We start from the raw sequence: 23,749 nt of genomic DNA on the forward strand, positions 1-23,749 counted from the left end.
ACCCAGCATATCTTCATGGCGGACCTTTTGTACCTTGTGTTGTACATCAGTTTGTATCTTTCTCGGAGTGAAACAAGAGGTTATTGGCTGTATGATTGGCAGCTGGGTCTCTGGCTGTATCATTCTCGTGAAACGCCCCGAACTTGGATGTGTGCTTGATCTGAAACTCTCAAAACTTGGTAGTGGCATTTGCCAGCAAAACACGTCCATTCACGCACGCTGTATTCGCAGTCGACGCCGCCCCGCAGCAAAACCATTCGTCATAACGAACACACGTTTTTGGCCCGACGAAGCAGTGATGCCCGTTGGGACGAACATGTCCCTTGCCACCACGGCGCTCAACGGCGTTAATGGCGGTACAAAAACATGCATGCACGCCTGCACGCTAGCACAGATGCGCACCACCGCATTTAGAAGAAGAATCAACGGGCAGGCGGAGAACTTAACCGTCTGCCTGACAGGCGGTTCCAAATTCCAATTAGCCTCCTCTCCCCTCCTCTCCGCACCTCCACCTCCGAACAACCGAATCGCCCTGAAAGCTCGCGACGGGCATATGCCCAAACGAGACAAAGCTTCCCCATGCGCCTCTCCACCCCACACACCTCCGTCGGGACGGGGCACGAAGGCGAGGAGGCAGAAGAGACGGCGGCGGCGGCGGCGGCGGAGATGGGGACGTACAAGTGCTGCATCTTCTTCACGCGCAGGTTCGCGCTCGGCGACGCGTCCTCGCCGGAGGACGTGCGCGCGCTCTTCTTACATGGCCGCCGACGATCTCCGCCGCTACCTCGCCGCCTCGGGGGGCGTCGGGGGCCACGGCGACGGCGAGGACGCGGAGCAGATCGTGGACCGGGTCCTGCAGGAGCGTAGCCGCACCCCGAGATTTGGGAGGCCGGCGCTCACCATCGACGACTTCCGCCACTTCCTCTTCTCCGAGGACCTCAACCCGACCATCCGCCACTCCAAGGTATAACCAGCTAGTTGCTCGAGCACTAATCCCCAAATGCCGCTTAATCCATCGTATCCCTGTGTTTATTGCTGCGATTGCGAGTTGGGAGGCGCATTCGGGCACAAATTAAGTAATGTGATAAATTAGCAGCGTTTGCGGATGACAAAGGGGATCTGTGAGCTGCTGCTTATATTATGCGTGTCATATGAACATTTGCAGCCATTGGCGCAATCACATAATCAGATTATTTTGTCTCGCTTCGTGTCATTGCCTCATAGGCTTACTTCGTAATTCGAAGTGTTGTTTTTAGCAATTAATGCAAGTTCAACGCTGTCACATTGCCTTTGCTAATGTTGTGTCATGACCCATCACGCTTAGCATGCTGGTGGGTGAATGATGATGCACTGATTACTATTTTTCATAGAGCTCTGAACTTAGTAGACTAACTGAATATGCTGGCTGTCATTCGCTGTCAAAGGAATATTTTGTCGGCCATTATCTCCTGTGGTTAGCATCTGAAGCTCCGTTATTGATCTGCAATTCTAATGATCTGGTATGTACTATCTGAATTGTTTGACAGTAAATACCCTGCTTCCAGGTCCATCAGGACATGAACGCACCAGTGTCGCACTATTTCATATACACCAGACACAACTTGTGTCTCACCGGTAATCAACTCAGCAGTGACTGCAGTGATGTTCCCATCATCAAGGCTCTGCAAATTGGTGTTCGTGTGATTGAATTGGACATGTGGCCAAATTCTTCGAAAGATGACATTGATATTCTCCACGGAAGGTACAGATCATCATGCGTTGTTACTTAGTGCATTCGTTCCACGAAGATACTTTTCAATCACAGCATGTTGTTGTAACTTTATTTCTGTACTTAAAACTAACGATGCATTCCGTATTCTATGACTTCATTCCACGTTTTAACTCTTGATAGGACACTGACTGCCCCAGTGTCACTTATCAAATGCTTGAGATCCATCAAAGAATATGCTTTTGTTGCATCTCCTTATCCTGTTATTATAACATTAAAAGACCACCTTACGTCTGATTTGCAGGCAAAAGTAGCTAAGGTAATTGTATTTTTCTTTGACTTGTTAATGTAACGGTGCATGTGGTTCTACTGTAGATAGTTCTGAAATTCTATATTACCCTGAATCAAAACATCTTCAAGAATTCCCTTCATCTGAAGCTCTGAAGGGGCGTCTTATCCTCTCAACAAAGCCCCCAAAGGAGTACCTGGAATCAAAAGACGGTACTATGAAATAGAGAGACATCGAGCCTCAGTTTAAAAAAGGAGAAAGCGAAGAAGCAGCTTGGGGAATAGAAGTCCCAGATATTCAGGATGAGATGCAAGTTGCTGACAGGGTACTGATAAAAAATTCTGCTACATGTTACCCCATTGTTTTCTTAGTCTGCAATTTCTACCAATCAAGATTTTAATAAATGGTGCTCTAGCAGAATGGCGATGATCTATTATGCCGCGAAAAAGGTGTGGAAGGTGAAGATGAGCAGAAAGCATGTCAGCATGTTGCACCAGAGTATAAACACCTCATTACTATCAAGGCAGGAAAGCCAAAGGGTGCTCTTGTGGATGCCTTAAAGACTGATCCAGACAAAGTTAGGCTCAGTTTGAGTGAACAAGAACTTGTAAAAGTGTCAGCATGCCATGGTCCCAACATCGTGAGGTTTGTTTAGCAAATACATTTAATTCCTCAGCAAATGCTGGAGGAGAGACGAGATAATAGTGTTGTCATTCTTTACCTGAGCTCTTGGTTGCCTACTTTTCTCTTACTGAAAAGCCCTTTCTGTTTGTTCCAAGCAGCTTCACACATAGAAATCTATTGAGAATATACCCAAAGGAACCCGCTTTGATTCATCCAAATTGTTATGTGGGGCCGTGCATACAACAGGCGCCACAAGCACCCCAGCCTGGCGCAGGAGTAGGTGCCAGTTCAAGATCACGCCGCTTGCCAGATAGTTAGTCATCGAAGTTAGTTAGCTCGGTTGTTAGCCATTGGATTGAGTTTGTTTGGATTTCAGTTAGCAATTGTAAGCCAACACTCTTTATAAGGAGGTTGATACATTGAATAAAGGCAAGCAACAGATTGATCTCCTAATCTACCCCTCTCTCTTCCTCTCGGTGCTGTACATCAGTTCTCCACTATAGCTCTGGGGAGGCGAGGAGTCATACCCCTCCCGTCGAGCATCACTACACCTGTGCAATCTCCGCTGAACCTCCAGTCATAACACAACAACAATCCATTCCTTGGCTGGGTGCATGGTGCTCAAATGGTGGCACTCAATATGCAGGTCTATTTCTATTTTGAGCAACACATTCTACCAGATTGAACTCCTAAAGTTTCTAGTTGTCCGGTTACTAGGTTTAGATCAAGATTCACTTTGCCACTTTTGCCACTGTGGACTGTGGTAATTTTCTTTTAAGATCAAGATTCATTTTGTCACTGTGGCGGTGTTTTTTTTTATCAGTTGGTGTGAGGAACGGCGATGTCCTAAGAGAGGGTGAATTAGGACACTTAGAAACCTAAAACAAATTGGTTTAAAAAACTTCACAAGATAAACCTATATCAATTTCTATCTAAATATGCTCTAGGTTTATCTAGTGTGTCTACTTTACCGCTCAAGAGGATTGCAACCTACTCTAACAAGATAAATTATAAGTATGTAAATGCAGAAACATAAATAAGGTAATAAGACAAACTCGTCACAAGAGATTTTTATCCCGTGGTATCGATAACATTAATGTCACCCCTAATTCACGTTGGAGCTCCACAAAGGATATACTTCCGATCGTCAAGTCTCTTCTGGTCACGGCTATTGAGCTAACAAGTCACAAAGATAAGATCTCAAACACGATAAGCCACCAAGCCATCAAGGCAAGGTCTCACCGCTAGCCTCTCTTCCGGTCACTTGTCGCCGTGATCACTTCGGAGCTTGAGGCACCAAGGCAAGGGTCTCCACGTTCCCGTACACGTGTCTTACCGTCGCTCCACACCAAATCAGAGGATCAACAAACTTGAGCCACAAAGACCCAATATGCCGAAGAGTCACTGAGACTCCAAGACGCTGACGTACCACTCGGTACAAGCTAGAATCACTCATTGATCCCTTCTTAAAGCTGTAACACCTAGCCACAACTCACTTTAAACCTATAAGAACTAAACACTCTCTAATATTATGCTTGATTGCCTTAATGATCACTTTAAACACTTTGGTAGATTTGAATGTCTTCTCAAGTGTATATGAGTTTTCTCTAAACCTCAGCAGCATGCCACACCTTCAAATGATTGAGTGGAGGGGTATTTATAGTCTTAAAGCCGCCAACTAGCCATTTTTCCAACGACTTAGAAAAACTGTTAACACCAGATGATCTTGTGAGAACAGTATTACTAATACCGGATCATCCGGTGAGTATAAACTCAAAAACTAGCCATTGAAACTCCATTCACAGCTTCTGTGAACACCGGACACTTCGATGTGCCTTCAAATCCATCACCGGACCTTCCGGTGAGTTATCTTGAGTCATCCGAGTTTTTGCAGTCTCTCTGTGTAAAATGCTCTGGTGCATTCATCCAGTGTTCATTCTATTCACACGGGACCATCCGGTGAGTTAAACCTTCTTCTTCTTTTCCCTGAAAATGCTTCGGTGCAACTATATCTGTGATTACTGGATTATCTGGTGAGTTGATCTTTATTCTTTAGCACTTGCAGTTGCCTCTGCAAGAAATGCTTCGGTGCTATACTTCGGTGTGCACAAACCAAGTATCAGACCTTTTGGTGGGTTGATCTCCAGTCCTCTGCACTTGTATTCTTCTCTGCAAGAAATGCTTCGATGTTATCCTGTGCAGATCACCAGACTATTCGGTGAGGTCCTCAGTCTTTCCCCGTTTTGTCATAAATACTCCGGTGAGTTCAACACATAGAGCACCGGACTATCCGGTGAGGTTATGAGCCTCTGTGCACAATGCTCCGGTGAGTGCAAACTCCTCTGCACCGGACCTTCCGGTGAGGTCAATTATCCTGAGACTTCTCTAATTCAATTAAACTTTGTCCCAGTTGCGGTGGCTTCTTGATGTATTACATCCATGAGACCTAATAGCATATATTCTTGACAAACATATTAGTCACAGTGACTATATTATCATTAATCACAAAAATCATAATCATAGCCTAATAGAGTTATTTTTACTACAATCTCCATTTTTTTGATTGATTATAACACAACCAAAGCAAGTGGTAAATAATAAATGATACCAATCGTAAAGAGCACAAATCCTTGCCACATTGCTTAGATGCATGCTCTTACTATTTAGTCATCCTTTGTTATGGCTCTCTATTTTTTTATTCCTACTATCTTCCTTGATCGATCTATGTAAGAGCTTTTCCCCTTTGTCAACCTAGTTGCCTCATATAGCTTCTTGTATCTTCTTTTTCTCCTCCTTTGTTATCTTGTTTTGGTTATCAAACTTCTCCCCCTTTGTCAATAATCTCAAAAAAGAGTTATAAATATATGTTGAACTCGAGAAAGAGTGTTAGAGCATATGTGAGAGAGCTTCCTAAATTATGATCCAATGACATGATACTAATTTAAAAGATATACCAATTGTAAAGATAAGAGATATTGATATCAATTGAAAAAGACAAACAATAATTATAATTAATGAAACTCATATGATATAATCTAAATTCCCTATTTATATGTGCATACATATAATGGGACTCACTTGTGAATACTACTTGTAGAAATATAGCAATATATGCACATCTAGACAATAAGTAGAGGTAGAAAATGTAAGTCATATAATGCATGAAGGTAGCTTAAATGTAGAAATGAATTGACAATGATACCAATTGAAGCATTATATACCTTTGGGGATGTGTTGATTTCTCCATAAGACTATAAAAGATATATCTAACAATACATGTTAGTCTTAAAATCACAATTCATAGGATATACTTTCCCTAAATATGTGTATACAAGTTTTGAATACTTACAAGACATATGCATTTGTTATTACTAACAATGGGAAGAGTACCCTATAGATTGATTCATGGCACATAAAATATACCAATTGTGAAACTAATATCATAAAACGAACCTACAACTAATAAACCATGTAGGTTGCTCATAGATTAGAGACAAGCATAAGCAACCTGCCATATAAAAATTAGGCATTGCAATAAATTAAAATATACATATGCAATCCTAGATAAGGCAATTGTTCAAAAAATATGAACAAAAGTCTAGCTACCATTACCTCATTACCTTTGGATGGGGATTTAGGTATATGATAATCATAATCTTCATCAAAGCATCTAATCTTATACATTTGACTTTTTTGCTTGAACCTTCACTTCATTTTGTGAGTTAAGTCTTCAAATCCTTATAGCCGTCTCGGGCTTCAAGTCTTCTTTGGAACCCAAATTGATTATGGACCCTTTATGTTGGTGATGACTTCCTTGGACATTCAAATGGGTTGGTTCCACCCCAATTGTTTCTCCTAACCATATCTCCTTCTTGCTCTTGTTCTTCTTCTCCTTCTTGATGCGATCAATAGTTTTGACAAAGTCTTTTATAGAGATTCGTTGATCAATCTTGGCATTGATCTTCTTGATGTTTTTCTTCACTTGAGAGATGAGCTTAACGATTTCGAGATCTATTTCTTCATCACTTGATGTGCTTTGCTCATTATCTTCATTACTCTTTTCATCTTCATTTTTATCTCTATCATCTTCGTTTGAGCTTGGCTCTTACTCTTGCCTTTTCATCTTCGTCTTTATTTGTGGGCATGGTGCTTGTTTGCTTATGAGAGCAATGTTTTTAGCGTCGGATGAGGAAGAAGCTTTCACCCTATGCTTATGGTCATCTTATCAAGTGGTGATCTTATCAAGCACTTGACTTTGCGTTATCTTCTTGGTATCGCTGTTGTCATAGATGATGAAGACTAGCAACTTGTATTTTGAAAGAAGATCTTGAAGTATTCTTTTCACCACTTGATAATCGTCAATTGACATCAAACCTAGCCTATTGATCTTATTGATAAGAATATTTAAACATGAGTATATGTCATTAGTATTTTTATGAGATAGTTGTTTGATTTTATTGGGCTTAGTAACAAGCACATATATTTCTCATTATGCACATCCTTTGTGTATTCATGTATTTTAATGAGACTATTCCAAATATCATGTGCATTGGTGAGAGAATAAATACGATTAAATGCATTAATATTTAAAGATGACAAAATGATACTTTTCTCCAATACATTTAATTACCTATCCGTGTTGGTGATCTGAGGTCTCATCTCTTCCTCGGTGATTCTCCAAACATCTAGACCTTTAGCTTACAAATAACAAGACATTAGAATTTTCTAATGTAGAAAACTTATGCCAACGAAAAGTGGAGCACTATGAGTATCCATCTCAACTTCGGATGTAACAACTTTAGGATGTTAAGCCTATTAAGAGCACGAGGTTCTAATACCAATTGTGAGGAACAGTGACGTCCTAAGAGGAGGAGGTGAATTAGGATACTTAGAAACTAAAACAAATTGGCTCTAAAAACTTCATAAGATAAACCTATATCATGTTCTATCTAAATATATTCTAGGTTTATCTAGTGTATCTACTCTATCGCTCAAGAGGATTGCAACCTACTCTAACAAGGTAAATTACAAGTATGTAAATACGGAAATGTAAATAAGGTAGATAGACAAATTTGGTACAAAGGATTTTTGTCTCGTGGTATCGATGACATGAATGTCACCCCTAATCCACGTTAAAGCTCTACAAAAGATATACTCCTGGTCGCCAAGTTTCCTCCGGTCACGACTCTTGATCTACCAAGTCACAAAGACAAGGTCTCAAGCACGATGAGCCATTAAGCCACCAAGGCAAGGCCTCACCACTAGCCTCTCGTCTGGTCACTTGCCACCGTGATCACTTTGGAGCTTGAGCCACCAAGGCAAGGGTCTCTGTGCCCCCGTACACGTGTATTGACGTCGCTTCCCACCAAGTCGGAGGGTCAACAAGCTTGAGCCACCAAGGCCTAAGATGCCGACGAGTCACCAAGACTCTAAGGCGCAGATGTACCACTCGGTATAAGTTAGGATCACTCATTGATCCCTTCTTTAAGCTGCAGCACTTAGTTACAACTCACTCTAGGCCTATAAGCACTCAACACTATCTAATCTTGTGCTTAATTATCTTGGATGATCATTTTAAGCACTTTAGTGGCTTGTACGTATTCTCAAGTGTACATGAGCTTCCTCTAAACTCTAGCAGCATGCCACACCTTCAAATGATTGAGTGCAGGGGTATTTATAGTCTTAAACCCGCCAACTAGTCATTTTTCCAATGACTCAGAAAAGCTGTTAACACCGGATGATCTGGTGAGAACAATAGTACTAACGTCGGATCATCCGGTGAGTACAAACTCAGAAACTAGCCGTTGAAACTCCACTTACAGCCTTTGTGAACACCGAACACTCCGTTGCGCCTTCAAATCCATCATCAGATCACCGGTAAGTTATCTTGAGCCATTCAAGCATTTGCAACGTCTCTGTGTAAAATGCTCTGGTTCATTCATTCAGTGTTCATTCCATTTGCACCGGACCATTCGGCGAGTTAAACCTTTTCTTCTTTTTCCTGGAAGTGCTCCGGTGCAACTATCTCTGTAATCACCGGACTATCCGGTGAGTTAATCTTCATTCTTTGGTACTTGCAGTCATCTCTGCAAGAAATACTCTGGTGCTATACTCCGGTGTGCACAAACCAAGCACCGGATCTTTCGGTGGGTTGATCTTCAGTCTTCTGCATTTGCATCTTCTCTGCAAGAAATGCTCCGGTGTTACCCTGTGTAGATCACCAGATTATCCGGTGAGGTCCTTAGCCTTCTCCACTTTGTTCGAAATACTCCGCTGAGTTTAACGTACAGAGCACCATACTATCCGGTGAGGCTATCAGCCTCTATACACAATGCTCTGGTGAGTGCAAACTTCTCTGTAGCGAACCTTTCGGTGAGGTCAATTCTCCTAGGACTTCTCCAATTTAATCAAATTTTGTCCCGACTACGATGACTTCTTGATGTATTGCATCCATAAGATCTACTAACGTATATTTTTGACAAACATGTTAGTTCTAATGATTATATTATCATTAATTACTATGATCATAATCCTGACCTAATAGGATAATTTTTGTTACAGTTGGCACATGGTTAGGCATACCATATGTTTTTTTTTTTTTGCAAAACACCCTAATAAACCTTGCATAATTAGATTGGCGCTGTAACAACAGTAGAATGCCGGAATTAGTTGTGTTATGGCGTATTTTTCCTTTACTTAAACAGTCGTTAATAGTGTAGTAGCTTCCTTAAGTCATGAAGTCCTGATATTTCCTTCCTTCCTTTTTTTCCCCAGGGAGATGGAAGAGCACTTTGGTTAATGCATGGTTTTTACAAAGCCAACGAAGGCTGTGGTTACGTGAAGAAACCATATTTCTTGATGCAAAATTGTCCAGATGGAAAGGTGTTTGATCCAAAATCTGATTTACCTGTGAAGACGACATTGAAGGCACATGACTTGTTTCTTCGTTCTTTCCTCTATGAAGTTTAGAAATGGGCCAACTTAGATACTGGTTTTCAGGTCAAGGTATACATGGGCGAAGGTTGGCAGAGGGACTTCAAGCAGACACACTTCGACACGTATTCCCCTCCAGATTTCTATGCAAAGGTCTATCTACTTCTCGATTCTAGCATGCCAATCGAGCCTGAAGCTTGAGGAGGCAAGGCATTGCTAACTTGCTTCTTGTTCACCAAACCAACAGGTTGGCATCGCCGGCGTCCCGTCGGACTCGGTGATGAGGAAGACGAAGGCCGTGGAGGACATCTGCGTGCCCGTGTGGGGGGAGTTCGCCTTCCCGCTGACCGTCCCTGGGATCGCGGTGCTCCGGGTAGAGGTGCACGAGCAGGACGTGAGCGAGGACGACTTCGGCGGGCAGACCGCGCTGCCGGTGTTGGAGCTGCGGCCGGGCATCCGCGCCGTGCCGCTGTTCGACCACAAGGGGCTCAAGTTCAGGAGCGTCAAGCTCTTCATGTGTGCTTCGAGTTCGCCTAGCGTCCCATAGCAGAATGAACATGGTGTCAATTGATCGATGCTTGCTTGCATCAGGAATCGATTTTCTGACGGTTAGGACCCTTGCCTGTCTTGTGCCGCGCCGTTGCCGCTAACGCGCCCTTAACCTGTCGATGCGGGACAAATCAGCGCGCCCGAAATCTCGTCACACTCCGCCTCATCTATCAGGATGAATCGTACGGTCAGGAGCTGTGTTGACCCCCTATACCAACGGCGTGGATTGGACCTAAAATATCATGCGGATAAGAGTGACCTGGAAACGTATGCGAGTGGGGAGTGAGGCATGAACTGACAAACAGTAACCAATCAGCCGGTGGCCATGGCGATGGGTGCCGCGGCGACCGCATCCACCTGCTTCGCCGCCTCCCCCAGCTTGTCTCGATGCCGCTCTCGCGTCAGGGCGCAGGCGACGTCGCCTTGGGCCGGGGGCGCGGAGGCGCTGGTGCGGTCGGGCGCGGTGAGGGCCGTGCGGCCGAGGGACGCGGCGGAGGCGCTGGGCGCGGAGGGGTTCCGGCTGCTGGACGTGCGGCCGGAGTGGGAGCTCGCCCGCGCCGGCGTGCGGGGCTCGACGCACGTGCCGCTGTTCGTGGGTGACGACGACATGGGCCCCGTGACACTGCTCAAGAAGTGGGTCCACTTCGGTTACATCGGGCTCTGGACAGGCCAGTCCTTCACCAAGATGAACGATCGCTTCGTCGACGACGTCGCCGCCGCCGTCGCCGGAGACGGGAAGGACGCCAAGCTCCTCGTCGCCTGCGGCGAAGGCCTCAGGTAAACTAAAGAAGCTATAAGAGCTAGCACATGCTTGTTATGCGCGGTCGGCATGGTTTCCTGGGCTCAGGTAAACAAAGCTACCCTTTTTGTATGGGTATCAAGGTCGTTGATCGCGGTGAGGATGCTGCACGATGACGGGTACAAGAACCTTGCGTGGCTCGCCGGGGGGTTCAGCAAGTGCGTCGACGGCGACTTCGCCGACGTGGAGGGGGAGAGCAAGCTGCAGTACGCCACCGTCGGGGGAGCGTCCTACATCTTCCTTCAGATCTTGCTGCTGCTGGGGGTGGTCAAGTGATCAATGGAGAGAGCACATCGGCATGATGCCCACGTAGTCTCCAACCTCATGCGGTCTTTTGAGCTGATCTGATTTGCTCTACTTTGCTAGTATCGAGTGTACTTGCATGTGGTGGCACATAGCTAGCAGCTGCAGAATTTCTCGCAGCTAGACTTTGCATTGGCACGATGAATCATGTGTGCACTACACGTTTATTTCTCCATTCCATGAATCAGTCAGGAGTTCAACCCCAGCGGAGAAGGATTATACAGGCTCCTGGGGCTCTTTAGCTTAACGGGCCGAGCCAACCGTCTCGTTGCAGCCTTAATTCACCGAGTCCTTTTACTTTCACACTTTCTAGTCTTCAGCACGTGAAATCGCGCGCTCGACTTCACACGCCCTTTGAGTTGAACGCCGGTGAGTTTAGAGATGTTAGGATTAGGTGTTTGGGGTTTCTTGGTGACTCCGAGGATTAAAGAGAGACAAGAGTGGCGGCAGCAAGCTGAAAAATAGATTGGTTAATGTTTGATGGGCAGTGGCGATGGATCTAGCGTCGAGGATGCCATCGGAAGTGGGCGATGCTAGGGCAGAGCGGCTGGGGCAAAGTAATAAAAAGAATAGTGTGTTGGAGACGGTAGGTAGAAAAAAATATGTGGACCATTGGATTGAGATGGGATGTTTTAGATTCGTTGCCCCAAAAAACAAACGTTTGGCAAATACTGTCGGGCTTTTACTTTCTTAAGTATATAGGACCACGGGCTAAATCTTGTTTAGGACCGTCATAGGCCCACTGAAGTATTTGGATCCATTCTCGCGCCCCCTCTCGGTGGCGGACAACTTCTTGGGCTGTTGGCCTCTTGAGCCCATCCCAGCAAGGCGCTGCCATGGTTCTGCACGGGAGCAACGAATTAGACAACCTCCCTCAATAAATAAATAAATATACAATCACACATTGTGCGTGTACCGATCGATGTACAGCGGCTATATGCAGAGGAGTTAGCGAGCGTGCATGTCTTAGGGTCCGCTAGCCATAACTCGTTATGATATATTTTAAGTGTGTCATATATTTTTAGTTATATATTTAGTTTAATATTACAACCGTGGCTTGTTAAATTTTTTTAGTCCTCTATTTATATGTTATATACTTGTTTTCTCGTTAAACTTTGTCATATGTGTAACGATCATTTGTTTATCATATCTTTTTATAGCAACCACACTTTATCTATTTTAATTACGATAAAGTTAGACGCTAATTAAATAGGCTCCGCTTCTTAAGTCAACAGGTAGAACATGTAACAAAAAAGTTTAATTGACCTTTCTACACCATGAATCATGACTCGATTTACGGCCCCATTCAGCCGTGTCAAAAAAAATGATATGCCGTTAAATGGTAGAATTCTATAACAGCTTACGAGTAAGTAGAAGTGGAGAGGCAAATGTTACTTTTTCATACGTACAAACTATGTGTGCACGACGAGTCATGTTAGCACTACCCTGCTTTGCCGTCCTGCACAGACAGAAGCCGTGCCAAGTGGGCCCATCACTTTACCCAAGTCGAGGACACTTGCCGTGGCTCTCAGCTGCTGTCTTTTCAGCGCGTGCTTGCGAGTGTTGCTTTCTCGCACCGTATGTACGTGACCGCACGGAATCGGTTGGGCCGTAGGAAACCCGGCCCACCCTCTTTTCCTTGGACCATACCTAGCAAAAAGTGCAGCACTAGCTGGTCACTGACAATACCTCCAAAAAAGCGAACGATTTCCTCTCAAAGAAAAAGAAAGAGAAGAAAAGCTAGTGGCTAGTAAGTACACCGTCGCTCAACAAGTGTCCATGGCTATGGAGTATTGCACTCATGAGTAGATCTAAGGGGCAGGGTCTTGCCGGGGCATACTTAGAGCTTGTTTGGATGGCTCAATTTTCATAAGGGTCCTGGTTTATTCTATGGGAGCAATTTGTTATGTAGATTGTATCTTCCGCTAAACCCCGGTGACCATTTGAGTGTCAGATGAGCCAAAAATTCTGCGGCCCATTCCACCCGAAACCTATTGAACGACAAGGAAGTAAAAAAACACCTCCTGACTCGTGGTAGGAGAACCCTGTCGTTGTCGCCCTTGCTTGCTCCACTCTCACGACACCTCGCTGCCGCCGCCCTCACTCGCGAGTCACTACGCCTCACCATCTCATCGTCACCGTCATCTTTGCCTCGACATGAGGCCTCATCGCGTGTATCTCCTCTATAACCATGTGTGACGTAACAACTAGAAGCACCTCCACGCGTGCCCTCTATGCCTCTCTGCACACACCTTGCTCAGCCATGTCTCTTCTTCTAGCCTTCCATCCTCTTCATTGGATACATCCCCTCCCCATGCAGCCGCTGGCTTTATCTCCAACTGCAACTTCTAATTTGGTGTGGCCGTACGACCACCAAGGTAAAATTTTGATCCAATGTAATGCTACAGATGGTGAAGAAGAGATGGACATGACACATACATTCAATTCAGGTTTGCAGGTTAGAAACTGGCTACCAGACACACCTTTTTTTTTAAAAAAAAATCACAATTTTATTATTGGATTTTGGTGAATTTTTTAGTTTTGAATGGCGAGGATTCATCCTCTTGCACCCCTTTCAATCCCCAAATACAGAACTTTGTTTTTCAGAGTTTTGCTAGGGATTCATGATGGGCGTCTTAAATTCTCGTCGGGAGATAAACTCATGTGAATTTTTGCTTGAGCACCCAAACAAGTCCTTAGCGTGCCCAAGACTCCTATAATTTTTAGGAATGGAAGAGGAAGGAGAAAAAAAAAGAATTAAAAAGAAATAAAAAGAAGAGAAAGAGCTACTATTTCTTAGCTCTGAATCTGCCACCGAGTCCGCTCCATATTAAACCAAGCTAGACATTGCACGATGTGAACCGCATGGATCACGAGGCATCATCCAGTGTGATCGATCAAAATCAGAAGTGGTGCCATCTTTGCACGCACCCGAGAGCCAGTGAGCCACGCATGGACCATCACTCTTTATTATCGGCGCAATTTCTCGCCACTCAAATTGTAAGATTGGGCAAGCGAGAATTTTCACACCAGCTGGAGTTGAGTTTGTGAGGAGTAGATGAATAGCAACGTCCCTTTTACCCACGTGCTTGATTTTGCCAGGTAATTAAGGACATTTGCAACGTGTACGTGCCCAGGAATTAAGTAGCTAGGGGCTGAGAAACTTTTTCTTGTGTGTTTCTAGAGCTGTGTCAAAACACCAAGGAGGAAAGGAGCAAAGCCAACAATTTCTAGACTAGGGTACATGGAAGACGCGGATCTAAGAAATCCAATGCGAAATTACTGTTCCACACGTGAGCGCTTGCTACCAACTCCTGCCGACGCATGGCCCACAATAGCATAAGTCGCAACCCAAGTCGCGTGTAGCTTTTTCTCAAAAGTGAGTTAAACTTTTTCTAAAATATTTCTTAAAAGTTTGAGTTAAATTGTTCCTTAAATTTTTTTTCTAAAAGTTCAAGCTAAACTTTTTTTCAAAAGTTTTGACAGAAAAGTTTTTTAAAAACTTTAAAAATAAAAAGATGAGAACGGAAAAAAGTTTTAAAAAAGAAAAAAGGAGAGTTATCAGGAAGTAGACGTGAGTTCGCCTGTGCAGGCACGAATTAACACGATCCAATCCAATGCCTCGTCTGGGGCATATGACTTTCACATGATTCGTAAGTGATCTAGACCATGTTCCGTAAAATTCCTATGAACTTTCTGAGATCCAAACAGAGTCGGGAAATCCATGGGTCCATGTGCATCCACCGTCGAGGGGTGGGTCTCATTTGCCATCACTTGAGAGGTCTGGTCTCATCACCTGGAGGTCACCGCCACACTCTTCATCCCCATTGTTGCCGCTATATACCACAATCAGTTTGCTAATATAATTAAGCTTCGTTGCCACCACCAAGCCGTTGCCCAAGCACCTCTAGATATGTCACAGCAGAGTCACAACCATCGTTGCTCGATACAACAATGAAATCTTGCATTACTGCCATTGTTTTGATCTATGGCGGAAGGGGTCAAAAGATATCACAAAGAAATTAGGTTGAGATGTTCATTGAGTTCTCTTAAAAATATTAGGTGTGCCAGCTCATTTTAGATGGAGGAGTGCGTGCTAAAACTCTGTTACAAAACAATATAGAAAAATTATACTCTTTGTGATAGTGTCCAGCTCCTTTTTATTTTTCATCTACTCGGTGGTTCAGGTTGCCAGCAGTCGACCAGAGTCTATAGGTGGTTAGACCATCGAAGCGCAGAGCCGAAATACCTTTGGTGGTCTAATTGGGAATATGGCAATCAGACCATTAGAGCCTGCGAACTCCAGAACAAAACTCGAAGGGGTATTCTCCTGTGCGAGTATGAGCTCATTAGCGAAGAGAGAGTTCTTGTGTGAGAGAAAGGTAGGGTTAGCAAGAAGTGAGGAGAGTGTTAGATCCACCAATTCTAACCACTTAAGAGTGAGATTTGTGGGGGATTTGGAGCCTCACATCTCCTATTAGCTCCCACCTCTTGTACTTCATCTTCATAGTAGATTGCTTACTCGTCGTCGTCTGTGATTTTTTCCTGCAAGGGGTTTCCACGTAAATCTTTGTGTCTACTCTTGATTTGGTACTTCTCTTATCATATGTGTTGATTGCTCATCATCTAGCTTGCTATTGGTGCCATCTCTCAAGTTCTTGGTGTATGTCTAGTTTTCATATGAGGCATGCTAGTGTTTTTTGATATGTTGATATTTGGATCATGGGGATTGAAGGTATAGTGAGTTAATTGCCGTAAGTGTTTGCTTGTAGATCTATTGGACAGTTTGTAGTCAAGAGATTTGAAGCTTAGGCCTTTGCTCTTGTTTATGAACATAAGGTGTTTGATGAAATGCTTGTCACACATTAGCTTGATAATTAGCCCACGCTTGCGCTGCCCCTCTGGGACCACAAGTGGTATCAGAGCTGAGTCATATCAAAGACACTTGTTTAGTTGGTGTATTTTTTCAAAAGGTCAAATTTGGAAGTGAGCAAGTTTGATGGCAATGGTGACTTTCGGTTATGGCAAGTAAAAATACAATCTGTGTTAGTTGATAAGGGTTTAGACAATGCTTTAGAAGAAGGTGATCCAGATTTGGCAACCACTTCAAAAGATGAGATGAAAAAGATAGATAAGAAACCATTAGCAGTGCTCCGTTTGGCTCTTGCAGATAATGTGTTGAGGCAAGTTTATGAGGAGAAGACTGCTGTAGCTCTTTGAAAAAAAATTGGAATATCTCTACTTAGACAAGTCACTCTCAAGTCATTTATACCTCACGATGCACTTGTTTAGGATGCATATGCAAGAATGTACTCCTATCAAGAAATATATTGATGAGTTCAACAAAGCGGTGCTTGACTATCAAAATACGAGCAACTCTATAGACAAGGAACATTTGGCTATCTTGTTCTTGTGTTCATTACCAGATCCATATGATGGCATTAGAGATTAGATCCTTTATGGTACATATTCTATCTCCATGGATGATGCTACTTCTATCCTTTTTGTCAAAGGATTTGCCCAAAAAAACTCACATAGAGGGTCATGGTCAGGGTGAGGGTCTTGTTGTACCATGTGGGAAATTCATAAACTATGGTCATAGTGGTGGTGATACTTCTAGCAGCGTTAGAAGGAAATCAAAGTCCCGTTCAAAGTCACATTTGGGCAAGAAAGGTATCCATTGCAACTATTGCAAAGATTTTGGCCATATTAAATGGGATTGTCCTAAATTGAAGAAAAGGAGGGACATGCAAAATGATGGCGGCAAGGGTGAAAATTCTTCAGCTATTGTGGCAGTTGCTGATGGCGATTCAGTTGAGTCTGGTGAGTTACTTGTTGTTAGTGCAGATATTTCATCAGTTGGGCATTGTGCTTCTAATGCTTCAGCTGGATATGATATGGGTTTCATCACTGGCTAAGTTCTTGATTCTGCTTGCTCTTACCAATGTGTTTGCACAGAGAGTGGTTTGCCACTTATGAACCATTGGATGATGGTTCAGTTTCTATGGGCAATGACACAAAGTGTTGGTATTGGCACAGCTAGATTCAAGATGTTTGATGGTATTGTTCGCACACTCACACATGTTCGTCATGTGGTTGGACTGAAAAAGAATTTGATCCCTTTCGAGGCACTTGATCGGAAAGGCTACATGTTTATGACTTATAGATATCATATCAAGGTGTTCAGAGGCTCCTTGTGTGTGATGAAGGCTCTTACTACTCTAGATACAGATGATTTGTATTTCTTGCAGGGTAGTTTGCTTACTAGGTCAGCTGCATTTCCTTCTTGTTCCCAGATAGATGATGCCATTATGAATACATTATGTCATATGGGATTGGGGCATATGTCAGAGCGTGGTATGTCAAAGTTGAGTCGTCGTGGTCTGTTGGGCAGTCGAAAGACATGTATTTTGCAGTTTTGTGAGCATTGCATCTTTGGGAAGCAAACTCGTTTGAGGTTCAGTAGGTTTGTTCACATGATAAGAGCCATTCTTGACTATGCACATACCGATTTATGGGGTGAGGCACCAGTTACTTCTATTAGAGGTGGAAAATATATGCTAACCTTCATTGATGATTTTAGTAGGAAGGTTTGGGTCAACATCCTAAAGTCCAAGGATGAGATATTTGTTCATTTTCGTTAGTGGAAGGCTATGGTAGAAACAGAGACAGAAAGAAAGGTCAAATATTTGAGATCAGACAATGGCATTGAGTTCCATTCGAGAGAGTTTAAAAACTATTATCGGGACACCATCATTATTCGACACTACACCACAGTTAGAACTCCACATCAGGATGGAGTTGTGGAACTTATGAATAGGATACTGTTGGAGAGGACCCGTTGCATGCTCTCTCATGCCGATCTTCCACAGAGTCTTTGGGCAGAGGCAGTTACTACGACATGCTATTTAGTAAACCGATCGCCTTTGATATCTATTGAGTGTAAGACACCAGAGGAGGTGTGGTCTAGCAATCCATCTTAGTATGATCACTTGAGGGTATTTGGTTGTCCGACGTATTCTCACATTCGCCAGAACAAGTTGGAACCTGGAGCATTGAAGTATGTCTTCCTTGGTTATGGTGATGGAGTTAAGGAGTATTGTTTGTGGTGTAAAGATTCAAGACCCCCTAAGGTGATCATCAGCAGAGATGTGACCTTTGATGAGATGACGATTATTACTCTAGTTTGTCGACAGTTGCGAGAGGCTTCCACTTCAGGTGGAGCTTTTACAGGTGGTGGTTCAGAGGCTGAGCAGATGGCACAGAGGGTAACATTTGAGGTGGAGACTCCAGTGACTGAGTCTACTTTAGTTGATAGTTAGCAGCAGGAGCAACCATTATTGTTATAGTCTGCAGATGGTGTTCATAATTACACTGATGAGGCAGAACATGAGTCAGATGCAGCTGATAGTCCGTTAGAGAATACAGGTTCAGGTGGAGCTTCAGAGGCTCCAGACTCTCCTATTGCACATCGCATTCAACGATCGATAAAACCACCATAGTACTATGGAGAGTGGGTCACACCAGTTGCGAGAGGCAGAGGTTTAGCTGCTTTCGCTTTGACAGTTGCTGAGGATATTGAGCATGATGAGCCTAGCACATATAAAGAGGCAGTTCATAGTCCTCAAGTAGCTAGTTGGGTCCAGGCTATGACTGAGGAGATGGAATCATTGCATAAGAATTGCACTTAGGACTTAGTGTTGATGCCCAAAGGGCACAAAGATTATTGGTTGTAAATGGGTATTTAACCTTAAAGATGCTTCTCTAGGAGTTGATGCTCCAAGGTACAAGGATAGATTGGTGGCAAAGGGCTTCAGTCAGAAAGAAGGAATTGATTATCATGAGGTATTCTCTCCAGTTGTGAAGCATACTTTGATTCAGGCTTTGTTAGCTTTGGTTGCTCTATTTGATTTGGAATTAGAGCAAATGGATGTGAAAATAACATTTCTTCATGGTGAGCTTGAGTAGGATATCTTTATGGCACAATCAGAAGGTTTTGTGGTTGAAGGCAAAGAAAACCACGTTTGTTTACTAAAGAAGTCATTGTATAACTTGAAGCAATCTCCAAGGCAATGGTACCATCGTTTCAATTCTTATGTTAGTAGCCATGGATTTGAAAGAAGTTCATATGATGCTTGTGTGTTTTAGCAGTTACTTGTAGATGGCTTAAGGGTGTATATGTTGCTTTATGTTGATGACATCCTTATTGTAGAAAAGAGTCGTTCAAGTATTGATAAAACAAACGCCATGCTCAAGAGTGAGTTTGAAATGAAGGATATGGGAGTAACAAGGAGGTTGTTGGGTATGGATATTTTTCATGACATGTCTTAGGGTAGACTTTGGCTTTCACAGAGTCAATATATTGAAAAGGTTCTATATCGCTTTCACATGTTACAGGAGAAGCCCGTTTCTACTCCATTGGTTGCTCATTTTAGATTGTCTAATTCATCTGGAACTTTGGATGTAGAGGAGGAAAGGTACATGTCTGAAGTTCCTTATGCCTGTGCAGTTGGCAGTTTGATGTATGCTATGGTTTACACATGTCCTGATATTGCACACGCAGTTAGTATTGTGAGCCGCTTTATGTCAAATCCAGACAAAGAACATCGAAAGGAAGTTTAGTGGATCCTTCAGTATCTTAGATGCACAAGCAAATATGGCTTGATGTTTGATTAAATTATAGCAAATCCGGGACATGTTGTTGGTTATTCTGATTTTGACTTTGCTGGGGATCTGGATGAGAGGCACTCCCTCACAGGCTACATATTTTAGCTTTGTGATCATGTGTTAGCTAGAGGGCAACCTTGCAGCATACAATTGCTTTATCCACTATAGAAACTGAGTTTATTTCTTTAGCTGAGGCGGTGAAGGAGGCTATTTGGTTGCATGGTTTTCTTGGTGATTTGGGCATTGAGCAAGTTGATCGTGTTGTCTTTTGTGATAATCAAAGTGCGATTCACCTTGCAAAAGATGAAAAGTTTCATGGGAGAACCAAGCATATTGATGTGCGCAATTTCTTTATTCAGCTTCATGTGAAAAAGAAAGCTCTGTATGTTGAGAAAATTGGCATAAAAGACAACCCGAGTGATATGTTAACCAAGGTGGTCCCAAAGGCCAAATTTGAGCATTACTTGGACTTGGTTGATGTTCGCGCCTGCCCAAGTTAGCTCCATGTGGAGCTTTGGAGGTGGTAAGGTTGTTACATGTTAATTGGTCACCTGAAGATGAAGCATTTGAAGTTTGAAATTTGGCATCAAGAGACTTGATGTGTTGGCTCTATGGTTCAATTGTCGCTGAGGTGGAGAATTGTCATAGTGTCCAGCTCCTTTTTGTTTTCATCTACTCAGTTGTTCAGGCTGCCAGCGGTCAGCCGGAGTCTATGGCGGTCAGACCGCTGGAGCGCAGAGCCGAAATGTCTCTGGCGGCCTGACCGGGAATATGGTGGTCAGGCCACTGGAATATGCGAACTCTAGAACAAAACTCGAAGGAGTATTCTCCTGTGTGAGTCTGAGCTCATTTGGTTCGTGTGAGAAAAAGCTAGGGTTGCGGAGAAGTGAGGAGATTGTTAGATCCACCAAATCCAATCACTTAAGAGTAAGACTTGTGGGGGATTTGGAGCCTCTCCTCTCTTGTTGGATCCCACGTCTTGTACTTCATCTTCATAGCGGATTGCTTGCTCGCCGTCACTCATGGTTTTTCCTCGCAAAGGGGTTTTCACATAAATCTTCATATATTTTCTTGATTTGGTACTTCTCTTGCCATATGTGTTGATTGCTCATCATCTAGCTCGCTATTGGTGCCATCTCTCAAGTTCTTGGTGTATGGCTAGTTGGCATATGAGGCATAATAGTATTCTTTGATATGTTGATGTTTGGATTATGGGGACTAAAGGTGTAGTGAGTTAAATACCAAGTGTTTGCTTGTAGATCCATTGGACAACTTGTAGTCAAGAGATCTGAAGCTTAGACCTTTGTTCTTGTTTATGAACACAAGATGTTCGATGAAATGCTTGTGACATATTAGCTTGCTAATTGGCTTGCGCTTCTGTTGCCTTTCTGGGACCACACACTACAAGAAAAAGGCCCTCTAGGCACGCTTCTGTAGTTGCATTTTTATAAGCGTCTATACACCAGCATCTAAATATGCTTTTTGACACGATATTGAGAACGCCTTAAAATGACATGATATTATACACCTTTGAATGTCATTAGCCACTTAGCGATGCTTCTTGATACGATATTGAGAATGCATCAAAAGTGACATGATGTTAGACATGCTTTGACCATCAGTAACAACTTAAAGATGCTTCTTGACACGATATTAAAAACGTCTCAATTTTAGACACGCATTGATCGTCACTAGCATCTAGAGATCTCATAGAACGTATCAGACAAGTTGTCACAATCATCTAGAGACGTTATAAAATGTTATAAAGATGTTTTCAATATGTAGTAGTGTACATTTTTGAAATTCATTTATATTCATATGAAGTTGGATAGAAAAATAATTTATATGAAAATTGTAGCCCTCGACAGGCTCTATAATTTTGTAATTGAAAACTTTTCCATTTAAAGTCATTTAGATATCATAATAGTTGTCAACAGTTTGGGTGAACAAGGGTCAAAAGGAATATATATATATATATATATATATATATATATATATATATATATATATATATATATAACTCTAGTTAGGATTGTATATTAGGTGAGTAGTTTGTGTGTTCGTGAGGAGTCAAGAGATCTTGAGTTCGAGTCCTAGGAACCGCACATGTGAATATCTCATGAGAAAATTTAATTTAAGAGGGGTGGTTTGGGCACAACGTGCATATATTTGTAGACACATAATATAAATATATCTATGAAACGTGTCTATACAACGTGTCTAAAATAATAACCACATATTGTAAATGTATTTATGAAAGCGTATCTACATGTGTAGGCATGCATCTAACGTCTCTATGAAACATCCTATATCCTCCAGACATGTTTACTAAATTCATCTCTACACACCCAGACACGGTACGCGAGGAGACGCTCTTAACATGTTGTATGAAAACACCTCTACATTCTACTAGGGATGAAATAAAACGTATCTAACCTATAAATAAAGCGTATCTACACAGCCTTTTTCTTATAATGACACTCAAAACACATAAAATGAGGAACCTATACTTTCTGCTAGATCTACATCAACCTTATGTACACAGAATTAACAATACGGTGCCTCATCTGTCTTTCTTTTCTCAGTAGAGATAAACATTATTGTTAGGAAATTTAGCTTTGCAGACGCGACAGATTGATCTATCGAAAAGATACACACTAGATAACAAATGACATCAAAGACACGATGTGTGTTAACAAGTAGTGGCACTAGAATCATGGTTGGATTGGATTTAGAGTCAATGGGTGAAAGATCACATGGATGCATCAGGATTATGCATCTACAAAGTGTCGTGCAACGCACATGCGGTGCGTTACGGACACGACACAAGGTAGAGCATGACGGTGACCAGTGCACACATACGGTACGCATACGGCCATGGCGGGTAGACATAAGCATTGACGATGGCTAGGGTTTCTAGCCGGATGCATGTTGTCGTCAGGGGTGGCGTGGATGTCGTCGTATAGGTGTCTCGGAAGTATCATGGGCTCCGAGCAGTGCATCGAGCAGAGGCGTAGATGAGGCGAGCGCAGCAAGGAAATCGCGGAGCTGCATCACGCTACTTCGTGGCGTGTACCGTGCACCATGCGGACTCCAGGTGTGTGGCGCCAAGTAGTGGATGGCGGTGTGGCTGGTTGTTGCGCAAATCGGATCAGGATCTTGGCATTTCTTGTTTGGTTCATTGAGTGTGTCCTGCACAGACTCGGCTTGTGACCAAGACGCTGTATTATCGAATCCAAGCCAGACTCAGCTCTCCGAGCATCTCACAAGGTGGTTGTGTGGAGCATAGATGCGCATGGTCCAGCTAAGGTGGCTTAGTAGCCCAGGTCGGCTGGGAGAGTAGCAATACGGTGGACACGAGCGAAGAGAGCCCAGGAGCCGTTAGGCGACATTGATGCAGGCGAAAGCATGGACACCCATGAACTTAGGTAATGCCACCTGCAACCACTAGTCTGGAGAGAGCCCTACCTCGCCCGCCAGCTCCTTTAGTGATCGGTTCCGTCGGTGCGGCTGTAGCCCCTCCCCTGCTACGGGCGCTGCAGCATGGACAGGAGATTGCACCTCCTGCTACAGCCACTGCCGCCTCTACTCTGGATCGACGAGGTTCACAAGAACGATGACGGGGAGGGAGCAGCTCGAGTGGAGGGTGGAGGGGGCCAGCGGTGGGGAGTGGGCGGGTGAGAGAAGGGACTGAAGTCAGGGGAGGTGAGATGAACAGGTAAAGGAAGAGTTGTGAGAGTCACATCTGGTAGCATGTGGGAGCAATATTCTCTCTACTTAGCTATCACATCTAACTTATCATCAAATCAAAAAATACCCATTCAACCAAATACACAATCTAGATAGCTACCTGTAACCCATCAAACACACGTTGCAC

General features: G+C 43.3%; 1 protein-coding gene and 1 pseudogene across 1 annotated transcript; both read left to right on the forward strand.

Moving 5' to 3' along the window:
* Positions 1 to 289: 289 nt before the first annotated feature.
* Positions 290 to 10,221, forward strand: LOC133912256 (phosphoinositide phospholipase C 2-like; annotated as a pseudogene).
* A 139-nt stretch (positions 10,222 to 10,360) lies between these two features.
* On the forward strand, positions 10,361 to 11,410 carry LOC133912255 (rhodanese-like domain-containing protein 10). Its single transcript, XM_062354913.1, has 2 exons — positions 10,361 to 10,880; positions 10,986 to 11,410. The coding sequence occupies exons 1-2, from the start codon at positions 10,429 to 10,431 to the stop codon at positions 11,176 to 11,178; spliced, it is 645 nt and encodes a 214-aa protein (XP_062210897.1). The 5' UTR covers positions 10,361 to 10,428; the 3' UTR covers positions 11,179 to 11,410.
* The last annotated feature ends 12,339 nt before the right edge of the window (positions 11,411 to 23,749 follow it).

The sequence above is a fragment of the Phragmites australis genome, chromosome 3 (genome assembly GCF_958298935.1).
Source record: "Phragmites australis chromosome 3, lpPhrAust1.1, whole genome shotgun sequence".
NCBI classification, from domain to species: Eukaryota; Viridiplantae; Streptophyta; class Magnoliopsida; order Poales; family Poaceae; genus Phragmites; species Phragmites australis.